At 43.9% G+C, this 27,514-nt stretch overlaps 1 protein-coding gene across 3 annotated transcripts; it reads right to left on the bottom strand.

Annotated features, from left to right (window-relative positions):
* Nucleotides 1–98: 98 nt before the first annotated feature.
* Nucleotides 99–27,514, bottom strand: DNAJB2 (DnaJ heat shock protein family (Hsp40) member B2). 3 transcript variants are annotated; one of them, XM_060262299.1, is made up of 11 exons: nucleotides 27,438–27,514; nucleotides 23,519–23,592; nucleotides 14,913–15,022; nucleotides 11,759–11,812; nucleotides 10,648–10,770; nucleotides 8,418–8,507; nucleotides 8,028–8,133; nucleotides 5,351–5,421; nucleotides 3,918–4,163; nucleotides 2,216–2,270; nucleotides 99–945 (listed from the first exon to the last, which is right to left on the bottom strand). In XM_060262299.1, the coding sequence occupies exons 2-10, from the start codon at nucleotides 23,581–23,583 to the stop codon at nucleotides 2,242–2,244; spliced, it is 894 nt and encodes a 297-aa protein (XP_060118282.1). In that variant the 5' UTR covers nucleotides 23,584–23,592; nucleotides 27,438–27,514; the 3' UTR covers nucleotides 99–945; nucleotides 2,216–2,241. The 3 variants fall into 3 exon arrangements, with proteins under 3 accessions (XP_060118282.1, XP_060118283.1, XP_060118281.1); XM_060262300.1 differs by lacking the exons at nucleotides 2,216–2,270; nucleotides 27,438–27,514 and having other exon boundaries at nucleotides 23,519–23,606; XM_060262298.1 differs by lacking the exons at nucleotides 99–945; nucleotides 2,216–2,270; nucleotides 27,438–27,514 and having other exon boundaries at nucleotides 3,636–4,163; nucleotides 23,519–23,638.

The following is a 27,514-nucleotide window of genomic DNA, read 5'->3' as shown; positions in this document are numbered from 1 at the left end:
TAGTTTCCTTAAGCAATTTGCTACACGAGCAGAGGGGGTGTGCCTTTTAACAGAGCTCAAACTCTTCATTCACTCCGACTCAAAAGCCAAAATCAGCATTAATTGTAAAGAAGTTTATTGACAACATCTTTCATTCTACACTGGGCAAGCACTTCAGTTACAAAAGAGATCAGTCCCTCTCCCTCTTTTCCCCACCTCAGGATTACAGACTTGTAGAGCAGGCTTGTATTAATGGAACTCTGTTACTTCCAGGGAAGGGCTTTCCTCCAAAGGGAGAAAGGTTAGGTCTGCAGCTGTCTTTCTGTGGAAAGAGACTAATGCCATCCTTTTCTCTCACTCTGCAATGCATACTGAGAAAAATTCCCTGCTGCACAGAGGGAGAGCCTGGTTTATAGCCCTTGACAGAAGCCCGTCCTTTCCTTCATTTGTTTCTTGAAACCCCCAGCCTCACACCTGTAGAAACATGAATAGTCCAGCAGTGCACACACTGAATCCCTCCCAAAGCCAAAGAGGGCAAGGATGCAGCCTTGCTTAGTCAGTGGCTTCTCTTCTATGCCCACTACTATCCCATGGCTGCTTCACATTCGTCCTGCCTCATAGCCAGATCCTTCTTCTTCAGCCGTGCCTCAGGCTCCTCTCTTGGACAGGGAAGAGGGTAATAGAAAATGGAGAATGCCTCGAGCAGTGTTAAGTCAGGAGCAGCAGCATAGCTACCAGCACAGACAAGAGGCTGTGCGCTCAGCCTGACTCATGAGCTACTGGCTGCTAAATGACCTGCCGCAGAGAGAGAACTAATGGGAGAGGAAGTCACACACTTGGAGCCTGCCAATCCCCAGGGCAGGGCTCAGGGAGGGGATAGAAAGCGAAGTCCAGGCTTGAGTAGCCTTCTGTGAGCACGAACGCTAGAGAGGCAATCCCCACAGCTCTTCCAGACTCAGAACACACCTGGGAAAACAAGCAAGGAAATGGGACAGGAGAAGGGGGGTGGGAGGGGGGGAAAAACAGATACCATGTGAATCAGACAGCAGTGAGAAGTGTGACAGCAAGCAGTGCTTGGGCTGTGGTCCATTCCCCAGAATACTGGGGCCACTGAGCAGGAATCACCCACCTCCAATTGCCACTTGCAATACTGAAAAGGGGAGGGTTTTTATCGCCGAGGCCCAACTGCAGCAGACCCAGGCTTAACAATCCACCAGGCGTGAAGCAGCCACGGTTCTTAAAGCGGTGCACAAGAGCATGCAAAGTAAGGAACGGACACAGGTACAGCCAGTGCTAGGAAGTCACTCTGGTGACGGGCAGTCTTCCTTCTCATGCCACTACAGCAAGACCGAGGACTACACCTAACTGTTCATGCCGAGAGCATCTGTTACAAACTGCTGTAAAGTAAAACGGCTCCTCTTCCTACTGAGGGGCATTTTAAAGCCAAAGGAACGGGCGTGGGGCACACATAGGCGAGAGTTGGGTTTGCATCTCTTCCCCAAGTAATGTTTACAAATTATTCCTCCCAGGAATGACAGAGTAATTAGCTTGGCCCTCAACAAGACACGTTATTTATACACATGTGAAGTCAAGCAAAGGATTACTAAATTGGGGGGTAGTGGCACCTGAAGCAGTCACCTGTCCCCACATTCATCACAGTAACCATTTTTTAGCCTGCCCACACTGTAAGCCATGAAAATCATCCCTAAAAACTGGCAGTACTAGCTAGCTGACTGATTCTTCCCCCTCCTCCTTCAGAATAGTATCCTGTACAGGCATTTCTCTGAGGAAAAACTAAGGATGAGGCATAAAGTCTACAGGGTCACACAGGAGACAAAAGAGGCAGGATAAAGGACGGGTCCCTTCCCACCAGAATCGCCAGGGCTGTGAATATTCTACGCCCCCTTGAATTCTGATTCAAATTCTGCAAACATGAAACCTGAGGCCAATCATCAGAACGATGCACAATAAGTTTTATCTACATATATTCTATGTAGATTTTTTTCCCCCTAGCTCTGCAATGAAGTTTCTCCAAATATTTTGGGAGCGAGGAAGAAGTGGCAGAGGAAAATGGAAGTGAGTTTTCAGCTAGTTGGGGGGGAAATCAGGCCGAATGATAAAGGTCCTTTAACACTTAACATGCAGTTGCTCTAGGGATGTACAAAATACACACAGCCCTGAAGAGTGTTGCCACTTCAACCAACCAAATCAGGGAAAATCAATGATTGAGGGTTACCTGCAGGGAGGCAGCATGGAGGGGCGTCAGACAGAATATGCCTGTCCATCAGGGTCTGTGGCATGGAAAGCACGGAAGGGAGGGATGGGCAGGTGAGCAGACAAGTGGCAGCGGCGGCGGCAGCAGCAGCAGAGAGAAAAAGAGAGGGCACCAACAAGTTACATTCCTACATCAAGCATCTACCGAAGCCTTACCCAGGGACTGCCACCAGGGGGGGGCAAGGGAGAAAGGAAGACAGAAGACTGCAAACCTAGTAAACCTTTTCAGGCAGGTTGGCGGGAGGAGCGCAAGAGGGAGAAGAGATGGGAAGCTACAGCATTATGTGGAATTGCAGTGTAAGCAAGTGATGCAAGACACCGACAAGCAGAATTTAGGGCAGGCGATAACTGACCAATGCCTGCAAAGGAAGTAGCCATACACATAAGCCATCGAGAGAAAAAGCAGACAAGAAGAGTAACGCAGAATCCTAACTTCCTGTTCCCAAATGAAAGCTCAGTGATAAGGCCCCGCCCCCGGGAACAGGAGGTGCTTCTCAAATGACATTGGGGTTGGGATCTCTTGTGGTTCATAATGCCAAATGATGCTGGTTAATATGAACAACTTTCTGCTTTGGCACCTCACTTTCTGCCCCCCCAGAATATCCACATATTAAGGCTTACTTTGTGAATCTTAATGCCTCCGGTATCCATTAAAAGAGGCCCGAATTGCTGACTAAGCAACAGCCAATGGAATACCAACTTTGGATTTAGAGTGCTTTCATACCACCCCTGGCACCTCGGTCTGGTCCTAGCTACTGTATACTGGATGGATGGTCCAATGAGCTGAAGGAGTGGTCTATGCTATGTTTCTGATTGCCCTTGACAACAGGAAGTCCTGCCCCCCCCCAGCTCTTGTGGATGTTGCTGAGGCATAACATTTCCATGCTGGACCTAAGGGGAAGGGAGATCCAGTTAACTGGAGAAAAAGCACCCCTTTCTTGTCTGCACCAGCATAAAACTGGAAGACACAGAACCCCAGACGGCCAGCAACCTCACAAAAGTCATGAAAGCCTGTTTTGAGGCAGAATCCAAGTAGAGGTCAACTCTGCCAGCTGGTGCAAAAACCTGGGCAGAAGCAGCATTTTCTCTTCCCATAATACCCAAGGCTTATCTTGGATAGCTAGCAAGCAGTGGCAGCCAATACCAAACCTCCATGGTGAGTCTATCCAATACAGAGGAAAGAAAGAGCCATGCAGCCAAGCCATGCAATAAAACAGCAATGTACACCACGCAGCAGTCTGAACTTGCACAACAGTGCAAGAGCTGCCTGGTTGACGCCTCTCCATGGCAATTACACACACACACACAATTACAGACTCTGCTCCTGCCCCTTTACTCAGCAGCACCATCTAGGCTGGATGGGCCTCTAGGAAACCCTGTAACAGATGACTTCAGTCCTCCAGGAACCTGCTCCTTCATTGCCCGGTGCACTCAGGGTCCTGGCCAATGAAGGCCCTACCTCAAGCTGGCTCATAGAAGACGGCAGCGTGCATCCTTCTTCTTCTTCTTGGGGGAAGAATCTTTCCCTTTGCCCTTTCCTCGGCCATTCCCTCCCATAGCCCCCGAGCTTTTTGATGACCCTCCTCCCGCCTGTCTCTCTGTGGCAGGACTCCCTTGTGACAACTGGACTCTGTCTTGGGACCTTTTCTTGGGGCTGTTCGCACCTGCTCTGTGCTGGCCCTTGGCCTCCATCTCAGACAGGCTGTAGGCCATGGCCAGCTGCAGATCCTCATCGTCCTCCTCACTGTCCGTGTACAAGATCACAGGGGATGAACTACGAGGTGGGCGTTTAGGAGGCGAGGGTTGAACTGGTGTCCACGGAGGAGGAGTTGAAGACTTGCGGTTTTGGAGAGCTTGCTGCTGCTCCCGTCGGCTCAGCTCCAAGCCTAACGCCAAATCATCTGGAACCCCTACAAGACATATTAGAGAAACAATCAGTCTTTGGAGGGCCCTGACCTCAGCAACCTCTCCCTCCACTGTTTTAACTCCATGAATTGTCCCCCATGACTACGACCTCAGCCAGAACGCCCTAGACAATCTTCCTTCTCCAATATGCTCCATGCTCTACTAGAGTATCGGGTGCCCTGAAAGCAGCCACAGACAGAAGCCCATCCAAAAAGTTTCCAGGTATGAATCCCCTCCCATACCCCACCATGTCACAGCCCTGCTCCCATAGCTCTCTGCCATTTCTCAGTCCCCAGTAGGGTTGCCAACTCTAGCTTGGGAAATTCCTGGAAATATGGGAGCAGTACCTAAGGAGAGCGGAGTTTGGGGAGGAAAGGGAACTCAGCATGGATGTTGTGCTACAGAATCTACCTTCCAGAGATGCCGTTTTGTCCAGGGGTCTGATCCCTGTATTCTGAATTTCAGGCTCCACCTGAAAGCTGGCAACCGAAGTGTCCAGCTGCCTATACTAAGCACCTAACTACACTATGTTTTGTGGGCATCAGCTACAAGTTCCCCGCTGAGAACTCAAGGGCACAAGGCCCTGATTCAGACTGGGGCCATAGAGTGTGCCCCCCCGCCCCCGCCATTTTCCCATTCAGGAGGCAATATTTACCCGTTCTGATGCACATGTCGCCATGGTCCTGATACAAATCAGAGGCCCGCCTACTTGATAATTAAGTTCCCAGTGGGCATAACACATCTGACTAAAAGCCTTTATGGCAGACATGTGTAAAATATAATAGTGTAGTTAGGTCCTAAATCATCTCTCTTTTAAATCTAGACTGTTCTACCAAAAGCCTGAAACTCCTCCTCTTCTGCCAGCCCCTGTTTCGAAAGAGGCCACAGAATCACTGGGCAGGTCATTTCCAACCAAAGTATTTGACACTCAGTCTGCAAACATCTACCAATTTAACATTTGACGGGAAGGGGATATTCTCACAGCTTTCTCTCATAAATATAGATTAAATGCCACTCTAAGAACAAATCCTAAATTGACAAGGGTATTTTACTCTCTTTCCTGGGAGACAGAAGAGATCAAGAAGACGACACTAGGCACCTCAGGTGTCAGGTGGAGGAAGCAATACATTGATGAATACAGAGAATACTTGGCCCAAGAACCTGGGGCACCTCTCCCCATCTAGCTACTCACCATTAATATGAACAGATTTCAGCTCCCCATTTTCTTCCACTTCCACCCTCTCCTGCCCATTTTCGACGATCCTATTGACAATATAAGGAGCAAAAGACATGTTTGGGGAAGACTGCCAAAATAAAGTAAACCTATACCCTACCTGTTCTCAGTGTTGAATTGCACTACGACCCCTCTTCATTTATCATTGGGCATGTTAACCTCTCCATATCCCCAGCCTGGTATTTTCAAGCAATCCTATTATTATTATTATCTTTATTATTGCAGTCAATGACCAGCAAAGCCCAAACAATCAAGACAAGTCATATTAGGAAATCCATTAGAATTTAACACCTTAGCGTCAATATTAAAATCCAAACAAATTATATATAGTAGTATCCCAAGCAACCCTCTCCTCTGGAGTGGAATGGAGAAGAGCACTACCAGCAGCTAGATGGCCCCAAGTCCCACATTCTAGCCTTGTCAGCCAATCTGCAGGATGGTCAGGGAGAGGTATATCCACTTCTGCTGTCAGTTCTTGAGCAATTACATGGATTTCTTTAAACAGGAGACCACAACAGGGTCTGTGGTTCAACTAACAAGTAAGCCTCTAGCTCTGATACAGAAGTGAAATGTGACCACCAGTGCATCTGAAAGACTCAAATAGCAAGCACCATGGAATCCTCACAGCTGGACATGGTACCTGGAAGCAAGAAGGTACTAGGAGGAAGATAATGAGGCATAACCTGGGTAAAAGCTGGTGGTTTTAATCCTTCCTCTCAAAGTGTAAAGGCTTTAGCTTCCCAGTGTCCAAGCACACAAGTAACAAACCCCAAAAATGGGATAAAGTTACCTTTTCACACACAACAAACAGACCATCATCTGCATAGAATGGACTAGTGATCTAGTTTCAATGACTAAGGGACATATCTTCTTTACCTTTCTAGCAGTAATTCAACATTCAAATTTTTAGCTGCCCATGTGACACATGGTTATGATAAAAGGTTCCTTTTTGCTCATATTTTGTTCCTTTGATATTATTTGGTTATGGCCACTGGTCTGAAGAAACAAAACATACAACTGCTGCTACTACAAACAGTAGTAGCAAAAGAAGACATAGTTTAGGACAGAGAGAAACAATGTGTGGAACTTCCTACCATGGGATTATGTGGCAGTCAGAGGTACAACTCCACTCTATTCCTTACTATAACTGGTTGCTGGTGGTTCACAAACATTCTGGCAGGCCCTACCCAAGGGAAATGGAGTATCTGGGAAAGACTTCCTCTCTCATCAATCAAGACCTGAATAGACAATGTCCCTGGCAGTAGACCCTCACTGAGCCACACTGCTTTTGTGGTGGTGACAGCACTCTTATCATGCTAAAATGACTTGCAAAAAAGGAAGTTCAGAAAGAGCTGCTTCTTTGCCCTTAACTTTTTGTGTCTGTGTGGCTTTAGGAGGGGATCAGAGACCTCCTGTTCTTTCCTATTTCCTAGATTGCCTGCATTAAGAGCAAGCTATCTTTAAAAAACTGCATGCAAGACTCTCTGTATTCTCCTGTGAAAGAGATCACAAATAGTGATGAACTGGTGCAGAAAGTAACATAAGACATTCTTTCCCCTTTAATTACAAGACCATGGAACCAGTGGAGAAGGAACAAATGTATAAGTCCATTAATAAGATCCATGAAACCTGTTGCATTATCACTTCTGAAGAAAGGCTATACCTCATTGCCAAAGCCGGTTTTGAGAGCATGGAAGTCACCAAGTTCTATCCCTGGTACCTCCAGTTAAAGGGTCTTCTGTATTAGAGGTCCATGAAACCTGCTGCATTATCACTTCTGAAGAAAGACTATACCTCCTTGCCAAAGCCAGTTTTGAGAGCATGGAAGTCACCAAGTTCTATCCCTGGTACCTCCAGTTAAAGGGTCTTCTGTATTAGAGGTCCATGAAACCTGCTGCATTATCACTTCTGAAGAAAGACTATACCTCCTTGCCAAAGCCAGTTTTGAGAGCATGGAAGTCACCAAGTTCTATCCCTGGTACCTCCAGTTAAAGGGTCTTCTGTATTAGAGGTCCATGAAACCTGCTGCATTATCACTTCTGAAGAAAGACTATACCTCCTTGCCAAAGCCAGTTTTGAGAGCATGGAGGTCACCAAATTCTATCCCTGGTACCTCCAGTTAAAGGGTCTTCTGTGTTAGAGGTTGGGAAGACCTTATGGGACCCTAGAAAGTGGCAGCTAGTTAGAACACACAGATGTTGGGCTAGCCCAGGGGTGGCCAACGGTTGCTCTCCAGATGTTTTTTGCCTACAACTCCCATCAGCCCCGGTCATTGGCCATGCTGGCTGGGGCTGATGGGAGTTGTAGGCAAAAAAACGTCTGGAGAGCTACCGTTGGCCACCCCTGGGCTAGACGAACCACTGGTGTGAGTCAGATTGATTGTAAGGCAGCTTCTGTATCACACCTTGCTGCTTATTATGCAGGAAAAGCAGAAACCCCGCCTTCCCGAGCTTCCAGTCTCCCCAGTACTATGCAAGAAGAGCAGAAAGGGAATTAGCTATATATTCCAGTGATACAGGAGAGCTTGGTTTTGGAGAAGTAACCCAAAAACCTGTACTACAAGACGAGCAAAAGATGGCATGAAAAAAACCACATGTAGGTAAACAGCAGGTAAGAAAGAGTGTGTCGAACTTACCTTTTGGTAGTGATGCGCTTGCCATTGATGAACTTAGTGGATGTGGAGATGGAGCGGAAGCCCATTCCCATATTGATGCCCGACCCAAGACCGGAAGGAAAGAATTCTGCAACATACAGCACCAGAGTGACTTGCAAGGAAGGACACACAGCTGGTACTGGACCAGACTAAGTAGGGCCAAAAAGCAACAAAGGAAACAAGATACTAGACAGCAATCATTTATTTGAGAGTCTGTGGGTAAAATTCTTATAAACTGGTCACTAGGATCTGTTGTAAAGAAAGACTGAAACCACAAACAAAAGCATGAAACGGGGATCCAAGGACTAAAGGTAGAGGCCACCGTAAGTTAAAGATGGGGAGGAATTTTTTTCAGCACTTTTCCTTTCTTACCTGGTGTTGCTGCAAAGGATGAAAAGAATGATCCTGCTGCAGGATGTCGAGGTCCACTTCTATGCATGTCTGAGAATGGGGACATATCATCTGGAAACACAAGAAGTTATCAAGACCTAGGGCTCCAGGGCAAAGATGCCTCCTAGGAGTGTGCACCCCCTCTCCTGATGAATCAACCCAGAACTCTCATCTATGGACACTCTCTTGGGGGTACTGGGCTACTGGCAGGTGTGTGAGGCAGTGATTCTCAGCCATCTGTGCTGCATCTCTCAGTCTGTCCATATGACAGAACTGCCTTCCTGAGCTTCCAGTCCCCCCAGTACAGAAAACCACCCATTGGCAGCACTGGGACTGATTAGTCTCACAGCATTTCTAGTTCCCTCATGCAGAGGGAGGCACTCCCTTAATGTGGCTGCATGACACAAGTGGCTTCAGAAGCAGTGCTCTGTACACAAGACAATGGCCCCACCTTGCCCACAACTGATCTATCTGCTGGAAGAGATCTGGAGTCTCCATTTGATCCAAAAGGAGGGACTTTCCTCCCAGTGTGGATTTTAGTCTCCACCTCTTTCAGTTGTATCATCCTATCCTTCCTGGAATGATTGTAAATGACTGGCTTCAGCATGAAGTAGGATTCAGCAGGCTCAACTAATAATCTGGGGACATATGATGCTATGCTATTATATTAACCAAGCCTTCAGCTTCACTTGTGCCTGGATGGGGAACTGTTCAAAGCTGCATATAAGACGCATTTGAGCTCCCTAAGGATGAGGGGAATACATGGAGAATGAATGAGAAAATGCCATCTGATCTGGCAAACCAAACTTGGACAGTAGCATGTTGTTCACACGACTTTCTGTAAGGTATGTGTGTGCAGACCCTGGAGATGATAACAGACTGGGGCATTCTACTGCGCTCTTCATGTATAAGGACATAAGAGAAGCCATGTTGGATCAGGCCAATAGCCCATCCAGTCCAACACACTGTGTCACATAAGAGAAGCCATGTTGGATCAGGCCAATGGCCCATCCAGTCCAACACTGTGTCACATAAGAACATAAGAGAAGCCATGTTGGATCAGGCCGATGGCCCATCCAGTCCACACACTTTCTGTAAGGTATGTGTGTGCAGACCCTGGAGATGATAACAGACTGGGGCATTCTACTGCGCTCTTCATGTATAAGGACATAAGAGAAGCCATGTTGGATCAGGCCAATAGCCCATCCAGTCCAACACACTGTGTCACATAAGAGAAGCCATGTTGGATCAGGCCAACGGCCCATCCAGTCCAACACTCTGTGTCACATAAGAACATAAGAGAAGCCATGTTGGATCAGGCCAATGGCCCATCCAGTCCAACACTGTGTCACATAAGAACATAAGAGAAGCCATGTTGGATCAGGCCGATGGCCCATCCAGTCCACACACTTTCTGTAAGGTATGTGTGTGCAGACCCTGGAGATGATAACAGACTGGGGCATTCTACTGCGCTCTTCATGTATAAGGACATAAGAGAAGCTATGTTGGATCAGGCCAATAGCCCATCCAGTCCAACACACTGTGTCACATAAGAGAAGCCATGTTGGATCAGGCCAACGGCCCATCCAGTCCAACACTCTGTGTCACATAAGAACATAAGAGAAGCCACGTTGGATCAGGCCAATGGCCCATCCAGTCCAACACTGTGTCACATAAGAACATAAGAGAAGCCATGTTGGATCAGGCCGATGGCCCATCCAGTCCAACACTCTATGTCACACAGTAGCCAAAAACGCCATCAAGAGGTCCATCAGTGGGACCAGGACACTAGAAGCCCTCCCACTGTGCCCCCCGCAGCACCAAGAATACAGAGCATCGCTGCCCCAGACAGAGTGTTCCATCAGTATGCTGTGGCTAATAGCCAGTGATGGGCCTCTGCTCAATATGTTTATCCAGTCGCCTCCAATCCCCTCTTGAAGCTGTCTATGCTTGTAGCCGCCACTCTGGCCCTACTCTGGTCACAACTTGGGGCAAAGTGGTTGGTTTGACCCCCAACTGAACAGCAATTACATCCTTAGCTCCTGTTTATGCACTACCTTTTTGTTGCGTCTCTCAAAAGTGCCGCCCTTTGGGATTTCAACAACTACCCTCACGGCGATCCTCATGACTATGGGTCAAGAGGCAAGAAATATAGTCATAGCTCCTTTTTGTGGCATTACATCCAGCTTCACATTCAAAGCCCCACACGTACCAACAAGAAAGTCAGCAAAAGGATCCTGTCCCCCAAAGAAATCTCGGAAGACATCACGAGCGCTGCGGAAAGTGAAGGTGTATTCAGGCATCCCTGGGCCAGCCCTGGATCCACTGGGTCCACCTAGGGAAGAGACAGACCAGAAGTTCACAAGGGGCATTTTTAATAGGAAGAATAAGATGCAGTCTGTTTACCAAAACTGAGACTATGGGCTTTCAGGTAACAAGATCTTTTACAGCAGACCATGTCAGCTGTGCACTGCATCCTGCTGTTTTGGCAGGCCATAGCAGATAGTTTATCAAACACTTGGCAGGCTGTGATTAATGATTAGCAAGCTAGGAGCGGCACAAACGAGCTTGTCAAACCCATTTTACACAAAACAATGCCAGTGAGGACTGTGGCGAAATCTCTCGGCTATGATGAGGTTCCAGCTAAATGCAGACTTCTTTCTCTGTTTGCTGGCCTGTGGAAGGCCTAGCCAGGCCGTAAGTGCCACTTTTCTGCCTTGGCTTTGTCCTGGGAACTATGCAGCTACCCAACCCTGGCAAATTTCTTCTGAGAACGGATCTGTGAATCACCCTGCGATGCTCATGCAAAAGTGTCTGATAAGGAAGCCTGCGCATTTCACAGTCGCACAAAACCTGAACAATGTTCCCCAGAGAGTACTGAGATCGGGAACTCAAAACCTCCTCGTTATCCCCGGGCCAAAAGAAGCCCGCTTGAAGTCTACCAGGGACAGGGCCTTCTCTGCTATGGCCCCTTCCTGGTGGAACCAGCTGCCGGAAGAGGTGAGGGCCCTGCGGGACCTTGCTCAGTTCCGCAGGGCCTGTAAGACAACCCTCTTCCGGCTGGCTTATAACTAACCGGCACAAGAAACTAAGTGTGGTTTATTAGACTTCTGTTGCTCTTAATGTTTTAATGTTAAATGTTTTAAATATTTTAACTGTATTAAATACCTAAACTTAATTTATGTAAGCCGCCCTGAGCCACTTGGTGGGAAGGGCGGGATATAAATCATAAAATAAATAAATAAACAAGATTTCTGCTTTCTTTAATCCGCACAGCGTTTGCCTTATCACGCGGTAGTTCAAATCATGGCGAAGCAGCTTACCAGCACCCATGAGTCCTTCTTTGCCATAGCGGTCATAGACTTCACGCTTGTTCTCTGAAATCAGAAAGCCCGCAGTTTAGGCAGCTGCCCTGGAAATAGTCTCTGGTTTTAGCCTTCGCGTTGCTATGGAGCGACATTAATTCTGTACACACGGATTAGAGAATGCTACTGAAATTAACTCGCTTCAGATGTGTCTCTCCCCTGATCAAAACTGTAGCACTTCTCAAAGTTACTAATGTGTACTACTTGTGTTAATCATAAATAGCATTTACAGAGCGTTCTAAAAAAAAAAATCGCTTTCGTTCCCAAATCATTATAGCAGCCCTAAAATGTAAGCAGGTATTATTCCCATCTGTAATATAAACTGAGAGTATAGTCTAGTGCAGTTTGCTTAATTCACTTCATCCTTCGAAGGAAGCCCAGCTTTGCTTAGACAGCCTGTTCCAATACTCAGTTGCCTTCCCAAGCTTAAGGGAATATGCTAAACTTCATCTCCAACTGCAGATTGTTATAATACAAAACCCAGAATATCTCCCTTCAATATCTAATTGAGTTCCTAAACCAAGCCAGTAAACAAGTCCACCAACAAACAAGTCCTAGGTTATTTCCAAACAGAAATTTTGCTCCAGTTTGACACCCAAACAGGAGTGGGGGTTTTGGAGCATCCACAGACACAACACTGTGCCCTAATTCTCTGCTTTCCAGGTTGTCCCCTGATTTGATCTAGTCTTTCCCAAACTTGACTTGATGTGATCTTTTTGAAAAAATTGCAGTCCAAATGCATTTGTGGGCAGGACAGATGAGAAAGTAGGCATTTTTGCAGGCCATACTCTCAATGGCAGCATTTTTCTTGCCTTAGCCCAGGACCGGATTAAACCCTGTGGAGGCCCCTAGGCAGTTGAAATCTTGGGGGCCCCCTCACAAATTATCTCAAGAGTTGGAGCACCCACCCGCTGCCCGTGCCTGCAGGCACCAGTGGCTAAAAAGACAAGTGCAATATTGGGCTGTATCAACAGAAGTATAGTGTCCAGATCATGTGAAGTGATGGTATCGCTTTACTCTGCTCTGGTAAGACCTCACCTGGAGTATTGTGTTCAGTTTTGGGCACCACATTTTAAGAAGGATATAGACAAACTGGAACGGGTCCAGAGGAGGGTGACAAAGATGGTGAGGGGTCAAGAGACCAAGTCCTATGAAGAAAGGTTAAAGGAGCTGGGGATGTTTAGCCTGGAGAGGAGGCGGCTGAGAGGTGATATGATCACCATCTTCAAGTACTTGAAGGGCTGTCATACAGAAGATGGTGTAGAATTGTTTTCTGTGGCCCCAGAAGGTAGCACCAGAACCAATGGGTTGAAATTAAAAGAGTTCCTGGCTCAACATTAGGAAGAACTTCCTAACAGAGCAGTTCCTCAGTAGAACAGGCTTCCTCGGGAGATGGTGAGCTCTCCTTCCTTGGAGGCTTTTAAACTGAAGCTGGATGGCCATCTGACCAGCAATGCGGATCCTGTGAATTTAGGGGGAGGTATTTGTGAATTTCCTGCATTGTGCAGGGGGTTGGACTAGATGACCTTAGAGGTCCCTTCCAACTCTATGATTCTATGGCTGGTGAGGACTGGGAAAGTTGTTTTAAAATTTACCATATGTCACATATATGCTTATATTTCATGCTGAAGTATTCAGCACACAGTGACTAACACAGAACAGAATTCACAATATCTGGCATGCACTGAGAAGTAAGTGTGGAAGAAGGAGCATCAACCATTTTGTGACTCTTTAACTACCCTGACTGCAACTGCAAGCAGAAATAACCTTCAACAGATATGCATCTGATTTAAAGGTAAGCACGCATACATATTCTATAGGAAGGAGGTGCTCTAAAACTGCACTGAACATTGGTCCTCATATTGGTATAGGTCACATGTGCCCCATTTCTTGTAAGAGGTGCCTCATATTCAGGTGAGAGTATTCTATGTACTACAGGGTACTTTCTATTCGTATTTTAAAACATTTATATCCTACTACCTTTCTTTCTAAGGCAATCAGTAACATATTTCTAAAGACCTCTTACATAAAACCTGCCAGGTGTCAAAACACACACACAAAAAAACCCCCCTTCATTTAAAATGTCCACTGAAACAAAACACTTTTGTCCTTCTGAAGACCAACATCAATGTGATCCTGATTAGCTCCACAGAGAGCTTGTTCCACAGAAGTGGAGCCAGTACAGGAAAAGTTCATGAGCATCTGGTTCCCATCTGTCACTCAAAGGGAAGGCAACGCTAACCAATATGGATCTTAGGAGCACACCGATGGCATGTGGATTCGCAGAGACTGATGTCCTTCAGATATTCAGCGTCACAACGCTAACCAGGACTCCTAGCCTTTTAACATGGTCTACTAATGGCTATAAAGCAGGGGTGGCCAAACTTGCTTAACGTAAGAGCCACAGAGAACAAATGTCAGATGTTTGAGAGCCACAAGACATGAAAGTCAGATGTTTGAGAGCTGAAAGGAAGCAAGGAACCTCTGAACTGAGTGACAGTCCTCATCTAGGATGCAAAAACAACAGCCACATTATACTTTTTTTAGGTTCAACCCAAATGACTCCCAATATTGCTCAAGCTTTCTCCAGAATTCTTCCATCAGTGAACCTCAAAAGCTCACACATTTTTTAATGTCATCTATTTACTTAAGTTATATCCCATCTTTCTCCCCGGTAAAGACCCGAAGCAGCTTATATCATTCTTCTCTTCTTCATTTTATCCTCTCATTAAAATCATTGTTAATCCGGCTCTGCCTTAGCCCCATGCTATCCCGCAACCATCATTTCTCTGCACTGTCAGGGGGCTTTTTTAAACGACAACATCGCAATTGTCATTTCCGAATGGTAACAGAGAGGAAGGAGAGGAGGAATGACAGCCGTGGGGGCAGGAGGCAAGGAAAGTGTGGGAATAACTGCCGTGTGGACGCTCCATTGGCAATGAGAGCTACATGGAGAATCATCACTGTGTGAAAGCAGCACAATTTCTGTTTGTCGGATTCAGAGGTCTCTTTAACATGCAGAAATAGCCACATATTCAGAACCAGGCTCCAAAGGAATCAAAATAATCGCAGAGGACACGGGTGGGTGGAATAAAGCAGCCCAAGCACTTACTGTCTGACAGCACTTCATAGGCCTCTGCAATCTCCTTGAACTTCTGCTCGGCGTATTCTTTGTTATCTGGATTTTTATCCGGGTGCCACTTCAGCGCTTTCTTCCTGTATCTGTTGTATAACCCCCCAAAGACAACCATCATTAGTGTGCAGCATTGCCTTGCCCAGATCCAGATTAACAGAGAATGTCGCCACCCCTGCACCCGCTCCATTTCTCTGTCTCACTGCATCTAGGTGTATTTCTGAAGGAATGATGTGCAGGTCAAACACACTTCTCTACTCTTTGGCACCTTGCCTCTGCAACCAACAATGTCATGGGGCCAAGCATATCGTTATTTTGCTGCAAATGTCAAGGGCTGATTAGTGTAAGCCAGACCCCGCCATGGAAACACTCATCGTTTCTCTTGCATGCTGTTTTCCTTTGGACTCCCTCTAATGGCCACAGGACATTCAGCTTTTGTGAGAAGAGAAAACCAGCTTTACTTAGGCTTGAGTAATGGGGAGACTCCTTCAATTTCACAGGACAGCGGCTCCCAACCTTTTTAGCACCAGGGACTGGTTTCATGGATGACAATATTTCCATAGACCAGTGTGAGGGGAGGGGGAGCTTCTGGGGTTTTTGCCACCCCCCACCGCCCCATTCCTGCCCCCCATGGGGGTCTTTAAATGAGGGGTGGAGGAAGGTTGCTGTAGTACTGCCGCTTCCACCCACCAGGGAAGATGAAAGCAGTGGTGCTTCAGACAGAGGCTGCACTGCCTCTTTCGTCTGCCTGGATCCCAGGCAGGCGGAAGGGGAAGCAGAGCTGCTCTGCCTCACTCCGAGGCTGCCTCCCTTGGAAGGGGAGGCAGCCTCGGAGTGAGGCCACGCTGCCTCTTTTGTCCGCCCAGGTCCCAGATGAAAGGGGTGGTGCAGTGCCTCTGCCTTGCTCCGCCGCCCCGTTGCTAAAAGGCCATGGACTGGGACTGGTCCACAGTCCGGGGGTTGGGGTGTCGTTGTTTGAGTGAGCAGATTTGTGACTGCCAAGTCTTACCACTGCCAATTCATGTAAGGGGAGGAACGGTGGCTCAGTGGCAGAGCATCTGCTTGGGAAGCAGAAGGTCCCAGGTTCAATCCCTGGCATCTCCAAAAAAGGGTCCAGGCAAATAGGTGTGAAAATCCTCAGCTTGAGACCCTGGAGAGCCGCTGCCAGTCTGAGAAGACAATACTGACTTTGATGGACCAAAGGTCTGATTCAGTATAAGGCAGCTTCATATGTTCATATGTTAAGTCACCAACAGTCTACGTAGGTGAGTTGCTATAGTAAGACACAGTCCAACAACACTGTGTACTTAACTATATACAGGTTTATTTACATATATACAGACTCTCCATCAAAGTGCTCCGCCAGACAATCATATAGATTAGTAGGGGTAATTATGTACAGCATAGCATTACTTATATACAAATGCAATTACCAGCTCTGCTTCCACTGCATGCCAAGCAAATGCTCTACCATGGAGCCAACACAACCCCTTCTCAGGCCTTAAAGCACACCCAGCGTGCATTAGTACAAATTTCTCTGACAAATTCATGGTGTGAGGATAGAGTTCTTTGGGTCTACAATTTCTATTAAACCTGAACACTGAAAAAACAATTATAGGCATGGCTCTAGGCATATGTTATGTAACTCTATTGATTACCAACCAATTACTGGGTTCAATTCAAGGTGCTATCACCTACAAAGCTCTTAAAGACAATGGACCTGCATGACCTTGCTAGATTCCATTGTGACATCTGAACAAAGCCTTCTGAACGCTTTGCCAACAGGTTAAATCAGCAATTGCCCATTCATGTGTATCCTTTGTGGTGGGTCCTACACTGGGGAATATTTTACCTGAGGCTATTACGAAAGCTCCAATGCTTCTATTGTTTCACAAAATATACAGAAGAGAACTGTTCAGGAGGGTGTTCTCGTAGAGGCAACAATATTGTGGTTCAGCTCAGGAGATATATTTTGCTAGGGATAAAGTCCTCCTCACACTAATTGTCCTGTTGCCTTTAGCATATGTGTTTGCATGTATTGTTCTGTTCCACCCCCTCATTCTACAATCCCATTCCAACGTCATTATTTTTTAAGTAGGAACCTTTGCTGTTAAGATCAAATGCTGTCATATTTTGTAATCCACTTACTGATTAACTGAAAAGTTTTCTATCATATTTGTAACCTGTCTTGGGTCCCAGTGAGAAAGGCTATAAATGGAATTATTATTATCTGGCACAATCTATGTTCATTCCAGCTCTTATGCTATAGAACGGGATGATACAACTCTCAAAGGCCCTGTATGCCCACTTGCTCATATCTCCTCCAAAGTTAAGAAGCCTTGAGAAAAAGCTACTCTTCAACTAGGACGTTATCTCCTTGTGCAGTAGATTGGGGAGTGGGGGTAGGAAAATATTTTCCTGAAAATCAGACTGTTTTACTTTTTTCCAGTTTTACCAAATAATAATTTTCTCCTTTAAAATATTTTAAAATCCTGAGATTTCACCATTTTCACTAGCCATATATAAAGAGGTTTGAACTCAATAGTGCAAAAAACAAAATGAGCCATATGCGTAAGGATTTTAATCCACGCAATCCTACATAATTCCATTGATTATAATGGTTATATTAAAACTGTATACATTTTGCTCACAAAAATGTTTGCAGCTTGAGTTAAATCAATAGTTTAAACTGGTCTTTTTGTTTTGATGATTAAAATGACTGAGATTATTCTCACTCAACTCATAAAAGCAGACAACTCAGCAGCCTTTAAGTGAACAAAACCTGGACGACTTTCAGAGGGAAGCTGAAGACGGAGCATAAAAAAGCAGGTTCTAAATTTCTACCTGGTTTCCTATGCTATGACAGCACCAGTCTGAGTAGACATCACTGACCTGAATGGACCAATGGTATGATTCAGTATAAAGCACCTTCATGTGTTCAGCCCAAAGCCCAGGCTAAAGAAAAGCACTTGAAGCTAAATTGAAGGAGGTCCAAAATGAAACTTGGACGCATAATTTAAAATTTCAAAGCTCCCTGGAAAATATTGAAAGGAAAAACCTTGTGGGCTTTTGAGAAGATGTATAAAAGCATATTTGGGCATAGATCATAGTGCAGCAGTAGGGATAGAGACAGCATCGAGAATAGGAATAGCAGAAAAGCTTGGAAAGTCACAAGATGTGTTGACTATATTTATTACATTGAGAAATAAGGATGCAATTTTGCGTAATATGTGGAATGGAGCCTCTTGTAGGTGATCATGAAATACACATTTCTCAATGGCCTTCATCCTAACACACTGTCCAAAAGGCATCAATTTCAGTTTTTAACTATTAAATAAAGATCTTTTGATACAGTTGGGGTATTCCCTTTAGAATAAATGTTTTTAACAGGAATAGTTAGGACATTTATGGCATCTAATAACTGTAACTGTAAGAAGATGGGGTGGCAATTATTCTGAGAAAACCTAATATTGTGGTTAAGGAGAGGGCTGAGGACCCAAATGGTAGATATTTAGTGTTAAAATGCCAGGTGGGGCAAGTAACTTCTATACTTTTGTGAATGTATATGGACCTCATCAAAATAAGTCTAATTTCTCAGATTACTGATGGAAAAACTAGCTGAGCAACCTGAAGCAGTAAACAAAGTTTGAGTTCAGTGGCACATTCAACATATCATCATCAACTTACAACCTCTATTGGACAGTGACAGCTCTTTTTCAAAAGTACTGGTAAACCTTTTCTTGCACATAGACAACCCCCTAATTTCAAACAACTCCTCACCCACAACAATACACTATCTCATCTGAGCATGGACACGTGTACCAGAGCTTGCAATAAGCCAAAGTGCCAACTTTGCTGCCACATATACTCAGAGAACACAATCACTGGACCTAACAGCATTAACTACACCAGCTCAGGTTCATTCACTTGTTCATCTTCCAACATTATATATGCCATTAAATGTCAAACATGCCCTTCAGTTCTCTACATAGGGCAAACAGGGCAAACCCTCCGCCAAAGGATAAATGGATACAAATCTGATATCAGGAATTACAAAACTGAGAAACCTGTGGGAGTACACTTTAATCTTCCAGAACATTCCATGGGTGACCTCAAAGTTGCTGTTTTAATGCAAAGGAACTTCAAGAACAGAATGGAGAGGGAACTGTTGAATTACAAATTATTATGAAACTTGGAACAAACACCAGGGATATTGGTTTCTTATCTCATTATACATGCTAAGCCCACTTTCACCAAGTATAGCTATATATCCACAGTATTCCAACATATTTCTCTTTTAGAATAGTATGCCAGAATAATGTTTTTTTGTATTGACATAAATAAGGGATATTAGCTGTTTATCTCGTTACATATACTAAACTCATCTTCCAGTATATTTTAATGTATTTTTTTCTAATGGCAAACTAGAATGATGTCTGTCTGTAAGTTACATGTTAAAAGGTAAATTAATTGGATGGGAAAAACTTCTGAGAAATAAATGCCCTCATTTTGGCCCAGACTTACTAACAATAGAATAATTAACAGACATTCTCACATTCTGACATGTTACTGTTTTATTGGTTTCCCACATTAATGCTACCCAGACCAATGGTTTTCTAAATTTGTTAATTTTGCTATTCTGCCATTGGATTTCACTTTGTACCACTCTGCATTCTAAACCACTGCCCACCAGCTATATGTAGCTCCGCTCGCTGTACCTCATTCCTCATCTAAAGAAGTATGCATGAACATGAAAGCTCACATTCTGAATAAAACTGTGTTGGTCTTAAAGGTGCCACTGGACACCTACTTTGTTCTAAAACTTCTATATTGTCTCAGCAGGAATTGTTTCTCAGATTCATGATGTGAATTATAGGTCCCACAGCTGACCATGCGCTTCTGACAGACTCCTGGTCATACAATAATAAGGCAAGTGTTAGGAGTTGGAGTCTAGAAGCGTGGTTATTGAATCGGGAAGAGGTTCAAATTGATGCAGATAAAGATATTCAAGATTTTTAAAAATTCAATATTCCCACCCCAGTTAGTTGGGACAAAAAACTTATACACCAGGGTGTTTTTTAAAATAAGGTCAGAAATCTACTGACAGACTTGAAGGATAGAATCAGTAAATATGGCAGATCAGAGATATTGAGGTGGAACTTAAAAGATCTCCTTCGGATCAGGCATACAAGAGGCTATTATATCTTAAGTTGCAGTCAAAAACGCAAAGATCTGCAGAGTTAGAAAGAATGATGGGGTATATCAGGTAATGGCAGTATGAATTAGGGAACAAGTCCTCAAAAGTTTTGGCTAAACTATTAAGAAATGAGCAAAATAAGAATAACGTAACAAGAATAGTAGTGAATAATCAGTAATTTATTAGGTCAGAAGATATTGTGAATCAACGTAAGGTTTACTATGAGGATCTATATACTTCAGGCAATATAAGTGAACTAGACATACAAGATTTTTTGTCAAAAATCAGCACACCCACAACATATACAGACCAAAAAAAAAAAGGAATTAGAGGCACCTTTTCAAGAACAAAAAGTAAGTTCAAGTGATTAAACATTCAAAGACGAATAAGGCTCCAAGCCCTGATGGTTTTATTCCAGAATTTTACAAATTATTTCTAAATCAAGTGAAAACTCCACTTATCCATCTCTTGAATGAAATTAATAGGCTTCAGCAGATTCCCCCCATCATGGGAAGAAGCCAAGGTTGCAGTTATTTTGAATCCAGAAAAAAAAATCCAGATGATATCTCTCCTCTTATCAATCTCACTTTGAAACCAAGATTTTAAGATCTGGTCAACTACAACTGCAAAACGACTTAATAAAGTCATTCATAGAATTATATGCCAAGACCAGATAGGATTCATTACTAGTCATTTTATGTATCAGAATGTAAGAAGACTGTTCAATCTTATACAAAAAAACATGAGCAGGCAGTATTTATGCTCCTTGAGGGTGAAAACGTATTCAACAGAGGGGAACAGAAATTCATGAAGGCAGTATTACATTATTCTAATTTAGGAGGAAGGTTTAATAAATGGATATCTATGATGCAGAAGAACCCCAGAGTCAGAGTAAGTGTGCACAGGGTTTTATCAGAAGAACTGGAACTTCACCAAGCCACAGCACAAGGATGCCCTTTATCTCCTTCACTGTTTGTAATTGTAATAGAGATACTCACTACTGTAATTAGAAGTGAGTTTGTGGGGTTCAGATGGGGCAGGATAATTTCAAACTATTTGCAGATGATCTAGCCCAGCCTATCACAAAACGTTTTGAGTCCAGGCCTGCTGTGTTAAGGATTTTGCATTCTTTTGGGGGATCTCAGAGACAGAGTTAATTTAAAGAAATCAAGCTGGATGGGTATTAGTATGGATGTATCTAAGAAGAAGAATGAACTTGCTCATTTAATAGGCATCCCATGGCATTGTTGTCCTAATAGATATCCAGGGATTTGGGTCCTATAAGATATCTGCAAAGCTGTGGATGTCGATCATAGGAAACCTCTCTCAGAAATTCAGTCAAACAAACTGAGATTACTTCCAGTATCTTGGTTGGGAAGGATTGCTACTATCAAAATGTCTGTTACCAAGATTATTGTTTGTATTCATGAATACCCCCATAACAATCAATCCAGGAATATTCCAAAGTTGGCAAAACTGGATCCTTCAGTTTATCTGGGAAAATAAACCGCTGAGAGTTTCTGCTAGAATCTTATATCAGAATCCTTTGTGTGGTGGGCTGGGTGTGAATAATATATATCTTTATTATCAAGATGTTACATGTAAAGTTTACTATTAAAATTGTTTATGACAGATTAGAATTTGAGCGCTGTTGAAACAACTACTTGTCAACTACTGTTTGGTTTGTTGACAAGAAAAAAGAAATATGAGTTCAAGAGTAATGCTGACAAACGTTTGAAGGAAACTGATACCATTATTTAGTCATGGTCTATCACCATTGACATCTGCTTTTTATAATGAGGAGATGCAAGATGTGAGCTCTTTAGGAGATATTCAGCTATGGAAGGAAACTGTCTACAGTTGAAAGTTTATTAAGCAATGAGGGGATTCTCTCTTATGATCAAATAATAGCTAAAACAAAGGAAGAAAGACTGTAATTATTTCAGTTCTTCCAATTATGCATTTCGTTTCAACGTTGATTCAAAAGCTTGAGAAATGCCAGCAGAAAACAAGACGTTTTGAAAAACTTACTTATAGTTTAGCACCTGGGAAAGTGTGTGATCTGTATACATAAATTTTGAATCAAGTGATAGCATCTGATAAACACCTGAGAAAATGGAAAACATGGCTAGGAGAAGAAAGAACAACTAATGAGTGGGCATAGTTCAGGGAGAGAATACCAAAGAAGTTGATCTCCAGTAACTGTAAAGAGAACTTTATAAGATCCTGTATTTTTGGTACCTAACCTCATATAAAATTGGTTTGAATTTACAATATATTTGTTGGAGATATCATTCCCTAGGGGCAAATCAATTCCACATCTTTTGGGAATGTAATGGAATACAGAGGTTTTGGTTCTCAGTACTGGAAATAACTCCTGAGATTACCGGTTATGAAATCCTCTTTGACAATAAAGTTATTCTGTTATGCTATTTTAAAGAGGTAATCAAAGATACAGATTTGGATTTGGTGACCACTCTTATAATTGCTGTTAGAATCTGTATTGCCAGCTACTGGAAGTGTGTGGAGGTCCCTAGAATATCTGAATGGATTTACAGAATTTGGAAGATTGCTTCTTTTGCTAAATTAACATATTATAAAAGTATCTTGGGTGGTGAGAATTTGTACAAGGACAAATTCTTAAAATACTGGATATGTTTCATTATGTTTTTAATAATAAACACAAGGAGGGTGTATACCGATATATATGCTTTGAACCATTACAGAGTTTGAAAATATTGTATGTATTGTATAGCTATATGGTTATTCATGGTCTGTGTAACATATTACATAGTTTGTAGACCTCAGATGTATGAGAAAAGTGCCTTTCTGATGGCTGCCAATTTTGCCACCTCTAATATATCAGTCACCTTGAAAAGTTTGTTTTGTGTTAAAAGTATAAGAACATAAGAGAAGCCATGTTGGATAAGGCCAATGGCCCATCAAGTCCAACACTCTGTGTCACACAGTGGCAAAAAAATTTATATACACACATACACTGTGGCTAATAGCCACTGATGGACCTGTGCTCCATATTTTTATCTAAACCCCTCTTGAAGGTGGCTATACATTATCAAAAATACAAACAAATAATCAAACAAACATTTCTGTTCTGCTCAGCCTTGCTAGTCTCTGTGTCTGTTACAGGGGGAAAAGGTGTAATGTTCTGTGGTTTTGTGGGACGATTGCTGGATAAAGACCACAACTGTTAATTATAGATTATTGATATCCTTAGCATAATTCTTTCTACTGCTTTACTTTGTTTTTGCTTTCATGAAAATGATTATATGATAGTTTGTATGACAATAAATAATTGTAAATTGAAAATAGAAATAAAATCATAGGCAATACTGGTACCTCAGAGAGAGATTGAGAGAATGCAACTTACGCTTTTTTGATGTCATCTGGAGATGCATTGCGGGGCACCCCGAGTGCTTCATAGTAATCCACCATGGTGTATACCTATGTTGTGCTAGGAAACTGGAGTAAAAGGCAAAGGACAGCCTCAGGCCTCAGGTAGTGTCCAAATGACAGCCTTCCCATCCACCCCACAAAATGCTTCAGAACCCAAGCAGAGTGGCTTAGCACATCACCTAAGCCTTCCAAGAAACACACTTGTACAAATAGGGAAAAAGGAAAGGTCCCCTGTGCAAGCGCCAGTCGTTTCCGACTCTGGGGTGACAATGCTTTCACAATGTTTTCACGGCAGACCTTTTACGGGGTGGTTTGCCATCGCCTTCCCCAATCATCTACACTTTGGAAGGCTGAGTCAACCTCAAGCCAGCTACCTGAAAACCCAGCTTCTGCTGGGGATCAAACTCAGGTCGTGAGCAGAGCTTAGGACTGCAGTACTGCAGCTTTAACACTCTGTGCCACAGGGCTCTTGTACAAATAAAGGCTCCCCATTAAACTCCCAGGCTTCTCTTTGTGACCCACAGTCCTTTCTGAATAGACCATAAAACGCCCCCTCTTTACTTCTCCCTCTACCATTCTCATTCCTATTTAAAAAAATATTTCTTAATCCAAAATATTTATTTTTTAAAAGCTGCAGCCCCAAAATATGTCAACAAATTTAGCAAGCTCCTCATTTAAATGTTAATATGCTCATTTTACAACAGACAGTTTGGCACTGCCCATTCTGTGCCTTAAACAAGATCCATTCCTCTAACGAGAAGTCCTCCCTTGTTGTCAGGATCACCCCCAGGGGAATCTGAATGTGCTTCCACAAGTTAGGCCTGAATCTGGCATGCAATTATTCATGAAGAGAAGGAGGAAACAGTCTCCAGGGCACTTCCACAGGAGGCTCTTCTGTCTATTGCTTTGTAATGCAAAAAGAAACCTTATCTTGGCCAAAAGGCTCATCAGAGTTGCCTTGCCACTGAACACCTCCAAAGCAATTAATAAAGATCATACTGTGAGAATGCATGTAACATACATGCCAGAATATCGCCAGAACTTTATTAGCCAACACCATTCTTTGCAATGTTTTAAACTGAAGTTGCTTTTTTTGCAGGAATAGTGCTTTGCCATGAGTTTTTTCTACACAGACAAGAAATAGTTCATTTAACTAAGGAACAGGACGATGCACATTCACTTTCATCTGTTGCTTTCTCTTCCATGTTAACAACATAAGTAGTGAACAAAACACAAAGGTGATTCAAGTCTCACATACGAAATGCTATTTGTGCCGCAGAGTTCCAAACTAGCCTGTTTTACATTGCTTTTTAACCACCCAACCTGATTAATCATTGAACATCTTTAACTTTACATCAGTTTAAATAAAGGAACACACAAGAATGACGTGTGGCTTTTCTTCCCAAGCTCTCAAGAAGCATTCATGACTGAGTCTCAAATCAGGATTGTACTTGGTATTATTAATTCCCCACTTCACATGTCTGCCTTTGGCCTAACCATGGCCAAGAGTGATACATAAGAGATTAAAAGAAGTCCTCAGCAAACCTTCCAAAAATCAACATGGTTAGAATGTCAGACCTTAATCTAAGAGACCTAGGTTCAAATCCCCACACTCTGCCTTGAATACTCTCTGGGTGACCTTCAGCCAGTCTCACACTCTCCGTCTGACCAATCTCATCGAGTGGTTGTGAGGATAAAATCAACAAGGGGAGAAAGATAATGTAAGCTGCTCTGAATACTCGTTGTGGGGGGGAAGTGAGACATAAATATCTAAATAAACAGGCTCTAAATGGGACTGAGCTATTGCTAGAGTAAATGAGGCAGATCCCAGTCTCATGTTTCTTCCTGGGTGTCAGCAATATGGTTGTATAACCATGACACAGCAGACAGCAGGCCCAAAAGATGCTACTGTGGGAGATGGATGAGTTTATGAAGGACTGAAAAACTATATGTGGATACATCCCTGTTCCATCGCCACACTAGAAGGTTGACTTCAGAGCCACAGCTTACATATTATCCAGCTTTGATCCACAAGTGCAGTGGTGCAATCATGCTGTTAAACTAAAAGAAGGGAAGTGGCAGCAGGTAGCACTTCTTCTACCCAGATGGGTAGAATCAGACACTCTAGAGAAGGGTTACTGCCAAATTTCTCCACGTATTCCATGGGGAAAGGATGACATACAACACAGGGCTTTTGAAAAGGACATCCAGCTTGCCTCGACCAGTGCCAAGGCCTTTTTGGCCCTGGCCCCAACCTGGTGGAATCAGCTCCCTACAGAGATTTGGGCCCTTCCGGAGGGCCTGTAAAACAGAGCTGTTCCGCCAGGTCTATGGTTGAGGCAACTGGACATCCTCACCCTACTACACCATCCAACTGGCCTCCCAGCAATGACTGCCACTTCATTTGGGGCCAATACTGTTGACATCTTGGGGCAACTTAGGCTGCCCACAATTATTATGCCTCAAGTGCTTATACCATCCATGCCGTCTTAAATGACTGACTTAATGTATCGGTTTGATTGTTTTATTGTTGGTTTTAATGTATTAGCTTGTTGGAATCTGCCCTGAGTCCTTCACGGGAAAGGGCAGGCTATAAATATACAATATAATAATAATATTAATAAAATTGTTCCTGCTCTGGTCTTCAGAACTACAAGTACATAACCAGGCTCAAGCCTGCTAAACCTGAAAAAGGGTTCTGGTCTGAGCTGCGACAGCAACTAAAAATTGCTGTCCACTATTTGGACACATAGGCCCAACTCACACATGCAGTCACAGTGAACTGTTCGTTATGTGAACACGCTTCCCAGAGCAAACTATTTACCCTGTTTACTCCATAGCCACATGATGCTTTCTGTGGCTGAAATGCCCAACAATGTCAAAGCTACTTCCCAACAAATAGCTCATCACATGACCATGTATCTACACAGTACTATTTCAAAGCAACGACTAACTGTACCACTGATCTCACTACGTGCTTGACCCGAGAGCCTCAAAATCAGGGGCCTACCGGGAACCTAACCTAAAAAGAACCCAAGCTGACCCTGCTCCATTGCACCAGAAGGACCAGGCCCTCCTTTTAAGTATCTTTATGCATTAAGCAGTTTAGCAGCCATTACCTTTTTAAGGGCTTAGAAGCTTCCAAGAACAAGAATAGCTGTGGTAGCAACACTAGGCAGGAAACCACTGACAAAGCTTATCGATCTACAGCCTGGTTTGCAGTCCCTCTTGCTGACTTGCCGTTCCAGTTGGGACACCTCAGCATGAAAAGCACTGTGTGCTACCTAGTTCTACCCTGCCATGTGCAGCCCTTTCCCCCCCCCCCGATGCCTAACACACCAGACCCCTAAAAGGCCAGCAGCCAAATTGCTGAGACGATGTCCCTGATTTTTTTAAAAAATGCCCTAACTGCTTTGAGCTCTTCATACAGCCAATTCAAGCACCTGGCGCTTGCTTCCAAGAAACTCCACCACCAATGCTCCCTCTAAACTGTGGAGTCTTGTGAGCAAAAATTCCGCTTTGTGAGCTACTAGCATTAGAGTTGTGAGCTACTACATAAATTAGTTTGCTCTGGGGCCATTTTTTCCTGAGCTGAGACAAAAATGGGTGAGCAGAAGGCTAAAAAACTGTAAGCTAGCTCACACTAACTCAGCTTAGAGGAAACACTGTCCACCCCCACCCCCCTTGGTCTCATCTTGTCCTGCTCACTCACTTTTGTGCTTATCTGTCTCCCGCAGAACATGGGCTGGTGGTGGGTGGGAACGGCTGGCAGAAGAGGAATGTCTCACTCACTGGAGGTCCCATCCCAAATTCTAGGCTACCCCAACACTGAATATCCTCCTCTTTACTGTTAGCCAGATTCTCTCCCACTGGGTTTTGGGTCTCTCCATTACCTTGTTGTTGCTGCCTTGATGGGATCCTGGAGCAGAGAAAGTTTCTTCCACAACAGGGAGGGGGTTTTCCTCCTCTG

The sequence above is a fragment of the Heteronotia binoei genome, chromosome 21 (assembly GCF_032191835.1).
Source record: "Heteronotia binoei isolate CCM8104 ecotype False Entrance Well chromosome 21, APGP_CSIRO_Hbin_v1, whole genome shotgun sequence".
In the NCBI taxonomy this organism is placed as follows: Eukaryota; Metazoa; Chordata; class Lepidosauria; order Squamata; family Gekkonidae; genus Heteronotia; species Heteronotia binoei.
The sequence above is the reverse complement of the archived record's forward strand: the minus strand, read 5'-3'. Positions and strand labels throughout refer to the sequence as shown.

Excerpts from the sequence above, each read along its gene's own strand:
- DNAJB2 (XM_060262298.1), bottom strand. The coding sequence starts at position 23,583 with ATGGTGGATTACTATGAAGCACTCGGGGTGCCCCGCAATGCATCTCCA. Across the intron at positions 15,023-23,518 it reads CCAGATGACATCAAAAAAGC|ATACAGGAAGAAAGCGCTGA; the intron begins GTAAGTTGCATT and ends GTTATACAACAG. Across the intron at positions 8,134-8,417 it reads ATCCTTTGCAGCAACACCAG|AATTCTTTCCTTCCGGTCTT; the intron begins GTAAGAAAGGAA and ends TGTATGTTGCAG.